This window comes from Fistularia commersonii, chromosome 14, assembly GCF_037954325.1.
Source record: "Fistularia commersonii isolate RoL2024-O1a breed Wild chromosome 14, RoL_Fcom_v1.0, whole genome shotgun sequence".
Lineage (NCBI taxonomy): Eukaryota > Metazoa > Chordata > Actinopteri > Syngnathiformes > Fistulariidae > Fistularia > Fistularia commersonii.
The window spans coordinates 11472859-11485390 of NC_141297.1; the positions used below are offsets into that span (position 1 = coordinate 11472859).

The following is a 12532-nucleotide window of genomic DNA, read 5'->3' on the forward strand; positions in this document are numbered from 1 at the left end:
TTAACAGTCCTTCCTCCCTCCTTACAAGGCAAGACTTATGCTCTTGTAGATGACACAAAGACTTGTTTAGGAATTGAAGTGCACCGTCTGCGACTTGCTGGAATGCTGCCTGTCTTGACTTGGCAACTGGCTCGACGCTTCGTTGTAAAGACTCGAGACTTGAGTTGAACTCGCCGGGCAACGACTTGTTCCAACATCTGATGTGAAGTTGTCTGAGGAGTTGGAAACAGAGCTTTGGGTGTATTGTGTGAGTGTCTCCTGGCCCTGGCTGTGGGGTCCAGAGGCTCGTAGGTTGGTCCAAGGAGACGGCTCAAGCTTGACATCCGTGTCTTCCTGAATTCGGCAGGCTACAATGTCTCTCACCTAATTACACATTAAGAGGATGGGAAAATAACATTAACCTTCCAAGATTCAGATAATGTAAGGGTAATAAGAAAGATAGTGCAACAGAAGTTAAACACAAATAGAAATAAATCAAAACTATGCGAACATCATAAGGAAAGCACCAGACTGAGGGTGAGATGATGGCAAGATTCTCGTGAATCACACAACAGGGTCACAATAGGATTTAGTATAATAAATCATGTTATAGATATATATTGTGAAACACCGGGAGCTGAGCTGGGCGTTAGAAATAGATAATCTCAGCTTTCAACATATTTACCTCTCTCTTCGAAGCTTGGATCTGCAAGGCCACCTCCTCCTCATCCCTCATCAGGGCCACCAGCATTTCATACAGAGCAACAGTCGTGGGACGCTTGTCAGACTGATCCACCTGAAACCACCCCACACACACACATACAGACTATGTTGTCCTAAAACTTGTGATCTTACAGGCGGCTGAAGGACTATTCCGTACCTGGAAGCTGAAGACCATATCAGCGGTGAAGTCTTGGGCCTTCTGGAACCCCTTGGTTTTTCGTGGTGAGATGAAGCTCCTCTTTGAAGGGATAAATCTCTGATCTTCTAGGTGATACGTCACCTCAATGAGTCTTTGAGCCAAGGCAAAGGTTCTTTCTGCCACATCTTCCCTGGCCGGCTTCTTTCTGTTTCTATGGAAACGCTCCACCACTTTCTGTGTGTGCATGCATGCAAGCCCATGCCCACAAACACACACACACACACACACCCACACACTTGAATATCAAAAACTTTTGGATGCTGTGGTTGTTTTTGGCTGTTCTGATTTTACCAGCAGAGGTGGGGTCCTCTCTTCAGATGTGACATCCGGGTTTGAAAACTGTACGTGCCGATCAAAGACAGTATGTCGATGATAAAGAAAATCTTTCCGGCCTTCAAAGGTCTCCGTCATTTCACCCAGCGACTCCACCCTCCGCACGAGACCGTCGAGGCGAGCATCGTTGAACTCCATCTCACGCTCCATGGTGTGGGACTTGTACCTGTGAACTGAGCGCAACCGATAGACGGCAATTCAAAATAAGGGTATTGTATAGAGCATAAGCGACATTTCACAAAATAAGAGTGTGAGGCAGCTATTGCAGGATACTCATTCTTATTGATGTAACTGTAATGATGTCAGCAGAAAACATTTACACAGAAGGTGGAAGCTCCTTCCTGGGGTGAAGCATTCAGAGGTGAAATTGTCGACCTTGTTGACCTCCTTCTCCACCAGGTGGTCCAGTCTGTGTTGGTACCATTCCTTTACCTTAACCACCTCAGTGCCTTCCCCAGAGAAACACATGGAAACAGTCATGTTTTATAATTCTGAGCTGTCAGGGAGTTGAAAAGACAAGAGGTGTGCCTTGTTGCAGATATTATTCATGTGATGAGGGGTGCTTGGATGCTTACAGTCCAGGTCCTTGTACAGTGTCAGGCGTGTAACCAGCCCGTCTGACCTCAGGTACGGCGCAAATGTCTCCAGGTCTGCTTTCCTGTAGCGGGTGGCCTTACTTCCTCCTGGCCAGCGGGTCACTAAGTCTGATCAACATCATCAGGTGAAAGGATAAAATTTGGTCAGGTAATTACAGAAACCACATTATAACATATTTATACATATGTAACAATTTTAGTTTGACCTCTGGATTTTTAGCTGTCTTAATAGGACAAAACGATATTAGCAGGAAAAAAAAATATGCAGTTGAACTGAACAATGAACCATTTCATATTCAATTTAGGAGAGGAAAATGGTCCTCATTAAGCTGCCAAGACACCAGATTAATAAATGAATGTTCCACTTTTGGAGGACTACATATATACAAATACATATATAGCCCAAACACATATACCCATAAACCCATAAGCATATATATGTATGTGTTTGGTCTAAATATTAATAATAAATATTAAGAAGGGACTTGCAGGATGTTCTTGTTTGAAAGACTGTTTAAGAAAGTATTATAGAGGCTTATTAACAGCCAGGGAAACATTTAACTTGTAAAAATTTTATTTGTCCCAAAAATTCTGTTATTAACGTAAAACTTTTAAGAAATGACATTTTCATATCTCATTATGAACAAACACCACCCATCGTTCCCACTAGTTATTGCTACAGCTAAGTCATTCAAATTAAAGAAAAAGTTTGTCTCTGACTTGGGAAAATGTCTAAACATCTAACAGTATCTTTAGATATACCAACAAAAGCTACCTTAGCATCACATAGACCCATTGGAACCATCTTTTCGTCATTTTTCGATTAACCTGGTACTTCATTTGTTGACACACTTGGAGAAGTGTCTACATTCTGGTACAGCATCAGTGGAAGAACGCGATTTCTCATTTACAACAGAAATATGTGGAAACTACAAACTACTCTTATTTAGGTTAGGTTTAGAAATAGATGCTGATGTAGACATGATGCTCCTGGTTTCTTGCAAAATTACGAAAAAGGGGTTCTAATGTGTTGGTATGTGACGCAAAGGGAATTTTTTATTCATTTAGTCAGGCAGTTGACGCATGACGCATTGGGAGTGAGGATGGGTTTGACTTATGCGTATGTTGAGTGAATTTTTTATTGTTTTAAATACCAGCTTCATTAGAGAGATTGTGAGTACCTCTTTTGGTGATATTTAGGGCCCTGACCCAGGAGCTCGGCATTTCAAAAACTTCTTTTTCAACTTCTTCCTCTTTCTGAATGGCACAATAACATTGACATCATATACGCAACGAATATATACACAAGCATTTTTAAAATTCATTCTCAGGATCTATTAATAACTTTGGCTTGTTACTTGCTCACTCACAAGTTGACATGCTTATCTACACTTGCAATTGTTAATGTTTTTGTTGGATTGATGGTGAAGTGAGTAAAACAACCACAGACGCCTTGCGGCACATACGGGTGCAGCACCCTGCAGCTCACTTGCAAAGATGACGTGTTTGTGCTCCTGTTTTTCATCAGCTTCAATTACCAGATCATAGTTTCTTGAAAGCAAGTGTTTTTTTTTCTGAATGTCATTCTGTGAGACTTTGAACAATACAAGAGACACTTTGTTTCACAAAGAATTTGAAAGAAGGCAAGCATTGCCCAAGACAACATCAGAAACTAGATGAACATATCAGCAAATACATACAGTTCTTAGTATAGTATGTTTAGCCTTTTTATGAAAACATATTTAAATATTTCGCCCCTCAAACAGGAAACATCGTTCCTGTTTTTGAAAGATGAATTTATGAATTTAAGTCACAAATGATCCGCAAGAACCCTAAATCGAACCTACTTATAAGTTTAAACATCCTTTAACATCACATACATGTTTGCACTTGCCACATAGAAAGGCTATCCATTGACTTTCCTTAGCCATAAACCCTGAAAGTACATTTACACCAAATTCTGACACTAGTATGTACCTCATCCTCTTGGGCAAATTTTGTTATCAGCATCTCCTCCATTTTCTTCAGGAATTCGGCAATCCGCTGCTTTTTGCCAGTTGCACCGTACAACACTGGCTCCCATATGTGTATATCATCCAGATCAAATACCATGTCCTAGACACACACATGCACACACACACACATTTGGTCTAAGTGATTTTGGTCTTTTGAGTCTTTTCATGATTATTTCAAGAAATAATTTGAATGATTTAGTAATCAGTCATTAATCTTAATGGAATACAGAAAGAGGAACTATTATTTCAGAAATGTCTAAGGACTTTGCAGTTATGCAGGTACCAGAGTCCAAAATTTTCCCACTCAATTCATTCAGACTCTGATAGTATCAAGGATGTAGTGTAGACTCCTTGATAAATAGCCTGGATGACAGTAGTATTGTGATATTATCTGATAGCTATCAACGTTTAAAAAACAAAAAACTGTCACACAATACAAAAATTTGACATAATTTCAAAGTGCATCTAAAGTTATAATCTCAGACTCCAGACACTTCATTTATTACTTGAAACCTCCCAAAAGAACTGTTTCTTGAACTTTTTTTCCACACAAGTATAGGTTGTACCTGTACTTAATGTTCTCTTGACTTCTATTTTCATACCAGCAATATTATAAATGCTTACTGCTTTAACGTTTGGCAGATTTATCATTATCTGGAGGTTCACTTACAGTGCAGCCATTGCTTCTATCCTGCACGTTAACGTAGTAGTTGAAGTTATTCCACACACTCTCAATGCCCAGGAATTCATCGGCAGTTGTGCTATATCTCTTTCCCGTGAGTGGGTCGATAAAGAAGTTCTCCTGGATGTTTTGGCATCCAGACAGAACCAGCACCCAACAATGAATACGCAGGCCATGGAAGGGGTCCACTGGTACAGGCTGAATCTCCTGCTCATGAAACAAAAATTCTCAGGGAAATGGAGGTAGAGGCAGAAATCTGTGATTTTGTTGTTGTTTTTTTTTTAAATAAGATGGAAAAAAAAAAAATAATTGGTGTCAAAAGGATCAACAAATCATATAATTTATCAGTTAAGGATGCAGGTAGATGAAATATCAGGCTGGTGTTTAACTGAAATTTAATGTTTAACTACAATAACAGCAACTCAAATGAACACCTTTTTTAAATAACCTAATGTTGTTTAAGTGTCAGGGTATCACACCTGAGTCCAATTCGTAATTGGCGCCAGCTGCAGCAGCTGCCGCTAATCAAGATCCCTATAAAGGGCAGCGGCACGCTCTGCCTGGCGCCGGGGGATTGTGGCCCTCCCAGACCACTGCGGGCCCCCCACCCCACCCCACCCCACCCCACCCCACCCCACCCCACCCTACCCTACCCTGCCATGACCGGACCCCTACCCCGTTATGACCAGACCCAGCCGGCTGGTGTAACATCTGACCCTGTCCGAGACCCTGCCATGACCGGACCCCTACCCCGTTACGACCGGACCCAGTCGGCCGGTGTAACATCTGACCCTGTCCTGCCTTCACCCTGCCTGGTGCCCGTCCTGGTGAGACCCAGCCCTGTGCAACTCTGTCTCGGGGCCAGGGGCTTACCAGCGACACCCTACCTGCCGTTCTACTCAATAAAGCGCTTCATCCCAGATTCCTGCGCCGAGGTGTGGTTCCCTGCCCGAGTCCGCCCCTGCGACCCGTGACATTAAGGTGTTGTCAATAGCCTCCTCTCTGACCGATGCGTATTCACTATTTACAAATATCCCCCTTAAAACCGACTAATCAATATAAGCTGTTTTGTACTTTTTGCATTTTGTCTGGCAACATTCAGGGGGAGATAAAGTGGGTGATCAAGGCTCCCAGAGAGATGTTAAGCTGGGAAGTGACTGCTAAGTTGTATCCCTTGACCTATCATGTAAAACAAACTAAGCATTTTGTAATAACAAAGAGGGAACTGACATGATTGTATGTGATGTTAACAATGCACATTAGCTAAGTTAATTACCATTAGTTAGTTACACAGTTACTAATTTTTCTGCGGAGTACTATACTTCTTTACAGAAAAGATCAACCTACAGTCTGTGGTAGTTGACCTTGAAGCAGTATGGCTTCGGCCTCCTGCTTCTTCCTTTCTTGCTCCTCCAAAAAGCGACTCTTCAGTTCCTTTTGAGGGTTCCATGAGATCTTTTTTTTTGATGGCTCTTTGTCTGAGGTCACAGCCTGCACTTGCAAACACAAAATGCACGGTCATGTCACTTTTGTTCTGAAAAGAACTACAGATTATCATAATGACAAACCTCCGCCATGGTGTTCAGAAGGTGACAATCGTGATGGCTCTGGTCTAGCAGGCACATCTCCCTGGTGGCGTAGCCGCTAACACAGTATGCATCGTAGTTGGCACCAAGTAGCAGGCTGCAGAGCACGGTGGCAAATTCAAAGCAGTTACCTCTCTGATTCTGCAGCACTGAGGTGGGGGAAAACATGTATCTGGGCTGGGATGGAAAAGACAAGGACAAGGTGTGAGAACACATACATCAGTCTTCTGAGATTCTCCTGACAATATCCATAGCTCTCAAACTTTCTAGACCCTCAAATCCACCACCCCTGGTAGTAATGTTACTGAGAAAGTGCCGCTATTTATACTATTATTTATATTGCTATTATTGGTACTTTTGCTATGAACAATAATAATCATCATAATTGTACAACACACAAAAATCCCACAGCAATCCATACAATTTCTATCATTAAATTCAGAGTTTCATACAAGTATTAACATATAACCCATGCAAATATATAAAACTTCTTATCAAATTAAGTATTTCTGAGGACAAATAAACATATTAATTATAAAAAAAATGCAGTCATGCTGATGTGCCTGATCAATAGTCTGTCCAATTAGATCTAAAAACAGTGCTTCAATCGTCAAATTTCCGCTTCATATAGTCCATTGTGCAACTTGCAGTTTCACTAAGACAAGGGCACAAACAATGTAATGTTACAAGGAATATTTAGAGTTATAATAATCTGATACAGTAGAACAACCCATCACTGCTAGCATAACTATCAAGTCGCATTTGCTGTTTTTCACAAAATCTCCTTATCTGCAGATTTCTTTATCTTCATAGTGAATCCTCCTTTCTCTCCCAGAGCTCTATAAGTGAATAGTACAGTAACTTCTTATGCTTTAATTCCAATCTATCTAAATGTCATGATTGCTTTTAATTTGGGAGCCCAATGTTCTAATTTGAGCTTCTCCTATGTACTGTAAATGTACAGTTTTATTTTACCGTTGGCTTATGAATGTTCTGCTTTGACACAGGGAAAAGGTAAGAGGCTATCCTCAAGACGTTCGACAGTTTCATTAAGGACTAAACCAAATTTGACTTTCACTGATTTTTTTTTCTATTTACTTAGGTTTTTCAACAACTGACCATGTGAATAGGTGGCTCCAACAGTTCCAGAGACAGGAAGTCGGCCACAAATGAGCTACAGCCTTCCCAGGTGAGAAGCTCAGGGTAGGTTGGTGCTGTAGGTCGAAGTGTTGTTGACACAAACTTCTGTATATAAGGAAATTTGGACAAAGGGCAGTATGTGGATTATTTTAAGATATCTTGACTAAAGAAACAATTATATTCTTGAAAAGGGAATAAAAAAAATACTGATTTGATTTTTTTACCTTTACACCACATTCATTGAGGGGGCAGAACAGCAGTGGTTTGTGGTCAGGGTATATGAGTGTATATTGACGATGGAAGTTGTCTGCTATGGCTAAAAGACTTTTTTCATGATCAGAGTTCAGCCTATAGGACTCTGGGCTTGTTTCACTAACCGTCTCCAAACTAGACAGCAGAAAGAGATGCTATTAGATTCATATATACAGTGCCTAATCCTTTTACTATTGAATCGATAACCCTGTTGCCATTATACAGATCATGCTATATGAGTAAATAATAAACATCTGTACCAGTAGTAGATCTAAGCATTCCTAATTAATTCATCCCCAGACATCCCTGAGCCTGTCTCTGTCTTTGCAATATTAGTGGCATTAGATGTTTAATAGAGAGTTACAGATTCTCACATTGATTCCCGTGAAAATGGAACACGAACGCCAGCGAGAGCCTCCAACTTCTCCTGTCTGTTTGCCTCACCATCCAGTGTCTCTCCACTGACACCATTTTCAAAAGTGTCAGATTCTCGTCGGGAATCCATCTGTTGTTGGAGAAACAATATTAAATTTCTTACTAATGTAAAGCTAATGTTTTGTAATTACTCAGGAATAGCTAATATTGGTAAGCCTGGGTAACAGGAAAAGAAAATGTGATCATCTTCAAAATTGAATTGTTTAACATTTTTAAACATGAAATGAAAATAGACAAAGTATTTTGTCTCCTAAAAATGTTAACTTGTTAACAATATATCTGCTTACTTTACAACCTTACAAGTTTCCCGGTCAACATACTTATACTACTATACTTTAGCGTTTAACTTTAAATTCTTCCAAGAGTAGCACCATTCAGTGTATTTAAACTATGTGAAGTTGCCCCGCAAGTTTCTATTGAAACTTTAATATAACGATAGACACAGGCAGAGGAGACTATTGGGCAGGGGTGGGCAAACTATGGCCCGTGGGCCACATCCAGCCCTTTGGTCTTTTTAATCCGGCCTGCCAAAGATTGGTACAGAATTCAGACTTGATGCAAATGATTGAATGATTAGATCAATGAACGTGGGAGATCAAACAGGAGATATTTTCATTTTTGGAGCTACTTGAGAACACTTGAGAATTTTCCTGAGCTGAATGACACAGATTGGCTTTAGGATTTAGCCTTTACCGTGGACATACTGACACATGAGGTGGACATTAAGCGACAAGGAAAAAACGTTTTGTGCATGAAATGCAAGCAAACGTCTTCAAAACCAAGCTGGTTTTATTTTCAAGAAAATATCAGACAATGTTCAGACAAATCTCAGACGAGTCTGATATTTACAGTTAGCAAATGCGTTTTTTATTATATTTATCGTATCTTGTGCTGACCCGGCCCGTATGTCAAATTTTAAAAGTAAATGCAGCCTCTGAGCCGAAAAGTTTGCCCAGCCCTGTTATCAGGTCTGTGTCTGATTTTTGTCCTTGCATTTCCATGCAGAATGTGCCATCATGGTTTCAGGCAGATTGTGAAAGAGGAAGCTATGACATATTTTCACCACTGCTTTGGACTTTGGGTCTGACAGTGTACTTGGGAAAGCTGTGATATGTCAGGGTACCTGAGTGTAGAAGTGACCTCACACAAGGAATCCGGAATGACATTGCATGATAATTGCAAATTCTTCACAGAACGTGAGGTGGTCACTGTGTTGAATGTCAACTTGTGTCGAGTTTTTCATAGAATCTGTAGTGACATCACATATGTGAAGGAAAATCACAGTATCTGTAATGCCTCACAGACTTAGCTGCATTGATTGTTATTACAATTTTTATCTATGTTCTGAAAGGGATAAACACCATTCTAAATAGGAATTGTTCCACAGACATGGAAAGCCATGCAGTTCAGATTTTTGTAATTCATCAAACATTAGGAATTTCCCTGTCAAAAATTACATATTCACATCATATATTTTTTTCAGTGGGGGTTCCAATGAATTCGAACCTTATCTCTCATAACTTACATTTTATTTAGATTTTCAAGGTTAATATTTTATCAAGTTTAGTTTGAGTTGGAAAAGATGAGGTAAGGTTTATCTATCTCCAGTTAAAGAGATGCATTAATGGAAATCAGGCACAAATTCACACATGGGGTCCCATGATATTCATGGCTCTTTTTAGTTTCCAAGAAAAAAAAAAATGCATCGAAAGAATACATCTGACCCCGTAGAAAAAAAAATGTTTACATCTTTTTTTAACAGACCTCTAATAGGCAAATTGGAAGATATCACAAAACTTTGGTGCATAGTTCAACGCAATCCAATCTCCAGCAACAACTTCAATCTTTGAATGGCCTCTAAGTTAATTTCAAACCTGAACCTAAACTCATCGTTGCATCTGGACTTCTATTACATTTCCAAGTTAAGAATGGTCAGTTAACTAAATAAAACAAAAATGCACCTGAAAGACAAAACTATTACACAGATTAAGTGAAAAAGTTCAATGCTTACAGTTATGAAATCGGCCATCCATTTGTGCTCTGATGAAAATGGACAGCAAATTGTGCTTATAGCCTCGGTTGCAGCATCTCAACATCTCCCAGTGGCTGCAGCTTGTCCATCTGCTGCTGGAGATGAAACCTTCGATTAAGCTTACATTTGGTTGTATATGTCGTCATCCCTGTAATTACAGAATGAGTCATTCAAAACAATATCAGATTGTCTGGTCATCTGTGCATGTTGCGAGGGGGAAGCTGTGATTCCCAGAGGGACAAGGCTGTGACATCACACAGGGGCAGCGGTGTGACATCAGCAGATAATTGACATTTCTTCACAGGTCATGATGGCACACTAGATTGTGCACTATATAATGTTGCGCATGCCTGTTTCACAGAATAAGCTGTGATGTGATGCCACAGCTGTCAGGTGACTTCACAGCAGCTTAGGATGTTCACAGTTATCTGTTATGTCTGTCATTAATTGATATATTCAGTTTTTGTTAATGCCTCATGAATAATAATGTGTTTACATTTCACATGATATGAAGATATTATTTGTATAGTCGTTATAACGCATGCAAGCGTGCACACATACACACACACATATACTGTATAAACTGTATGCTTGGATATGTGTGATACTAAAAATAGATTGTGATATGTACATTATTAGAATGCAGAAAACAGTATGATAGGACACTGGATATTGACATAATTGTTGCGCTGTCAGCCACAAATGAAAACAAAAATGCAGGCATAAACAGTTAGACAGATATGATTTTTTTTCAATAGCGTCCAAGCCTACAAAGGACCAGCAATTCAAATATGAATATAGAAGAGCTAAATGTGCTTTCATACAAACATACAAAAGGAGTAAACAAGAGAACAAAACTATCATTTGGACTTAAACAGAAATAAATGAACCAGCATGTTGTAACTGTGTTTTATATATATATTTCACTCACGCACACAGACACAGAAACACAAACATACAACTGTATTCTGACACGCTAACATATTTTTGTGTCTGTGTCTGTGTCTTTGTATGTGTGTGTGTGTATGTGTGTGTATGTGTGTGTGTGTATGTGTGTGTGTGTGTGTGTGTGTGTGTGTGTGTGTGTGTGTGTGTGTGTTCGTGTGTGTGTGTCAAACACATGTCCAAGCACGAAAAGGAAATGCCCTAAACTTTCTGTATGTTCTAAAACCTGTTACTTTTGTTTGGGCAGAGTTTTCCCAGTCAGACGCTGGATGTTATTTCGATTCCCTGATCCTGCACAGAAAAGAAGGCACTGTGCGTCCCTACTGAAAAAAAGTTCAACTCTGGTATTGACGTGCGTGTGCATGAGACGAGCACGTCCCCACAAGCCTTTTATATAGCAATATGTTCAGACCACACTTTAGGTCCCGGCTCCCGCTGGTTTGCAGAGCGCAGATCGGTGACTCCGCGGCACCAGCGGAACCCCGCGCCGCCGCCCCGAGCAGGAGGGGCCGACTGGGGGTCATCCGCATCTCCTCTGCACGGTTGACACACGCAGCTCGGAGCTCCGCAGGAGCAGCCGCCCTGCTGACACACAGGGCATGAGGAGGCACACTCAAGGTAGAGCGCGCTGACACACACACACACACACACACACACACACACACACACACACACACACACACACTAGAATAATGGAACATCATAGAATATTGCAACTTGACATCCTACATTGTTCTTAAACAGGAGAGCTTGACTGACTTGAGGCTTGATGCTGTCAACCCACTGTCTGCAATGGGTCCCTTAAATTAACGTTTTCCAAAAAAAAAAAAAAGACATAAATTAACAGTCCACACAATTTGTATTTTCATTTGAAATGAAGTGTTTGAATCTTTTTAGTTTTTTTTTCTTTTTACTCTGCTTCTGGAATTAAAACTTTAGGAGCAATTCAGCCAAGCCGATGCATGTGTATGTGCAATAACATCCCCAGTTGATATAAACTTTCAGATGTAATGTCATATTTAGGAGTAATTTTAAGCAGGACTCAGAGTTTTTACGGTATTTAAGAAACCGTTTCTGTATCCAGCATATATCATATCTGCATCGATCGGAAAATAGCCTGTCAGAAATATAACATATAAACCATTTATAAAGTATTCCATATTAAAATGTACATCTGTTTGTATCTCAATGCAATTTCTGATACCTTGATCTGCATCTTCCTATAATCTGGGTCACTTTCAAGCTGATTAATATTAATGTAATGTTTAATGTAACACAATGCTTTTCATGTTACTAAACGCTTTTCCAAGCAATGGCTTATTCAACATCTTTCATATTTTAAGACAACTCTCCAGTTATTGTTGAAGTAACTTCTTGATTTTTTTTTTAACATGATTTTGTACATACACACATAGCCACCTTAAACACACACACACATAAACAAACACACACACACACAAGAGGATGTCATCAGCAGTTTGTATTTCATACAGACAAAATTTCCATTAAGTGTTTTAAATAATGCGTGTAGATATTGTTTTGATCAGACGCCAAGGAAAAGTGGAAAATGCTCAGGAGGTATTGCATTGCATATACTGGAGACCGATGATGTGAT

General features: G+C 39.9%; 1 protein-coding gene across 1 annotated transcript; it reads right to left on the reverse strand.

Annotated features, from left to right (window-relative positions):
- Nucleotides 1-66: 66 nt before the first annotated feature.
- Nucleotides 67-12133, reverse strand: LOC147227286 (dynein regulatory complex subunit 7-like). Its single transcript, XM_086159996.1, has 16 exons — nt 12122-12133; nt 11335-11499; nt 7880-8010; nt 7478-7640; nt 7233-7358; nt 6096-6290; nt 5892-6018; nt 4516-4754; nt 3808-3945; nt 3012-3081; nt 1810-1938; nt 1555-1683; nt 1193-1407; nt 860-1075; nt 665-775; nt 67-363 (listed from the first exon to the last, which is right to left on the reverse strand). The coding sequence occupies exons 1-16, from the start codon at nt 12131-12133 to the stop codon at nt 67-69; spliced, it is 2463 nt and encodes an 820-aa protein (XP_086016122.1).
- Nucleotides 12134-12532: the final 399 nt, after the last annotated feature.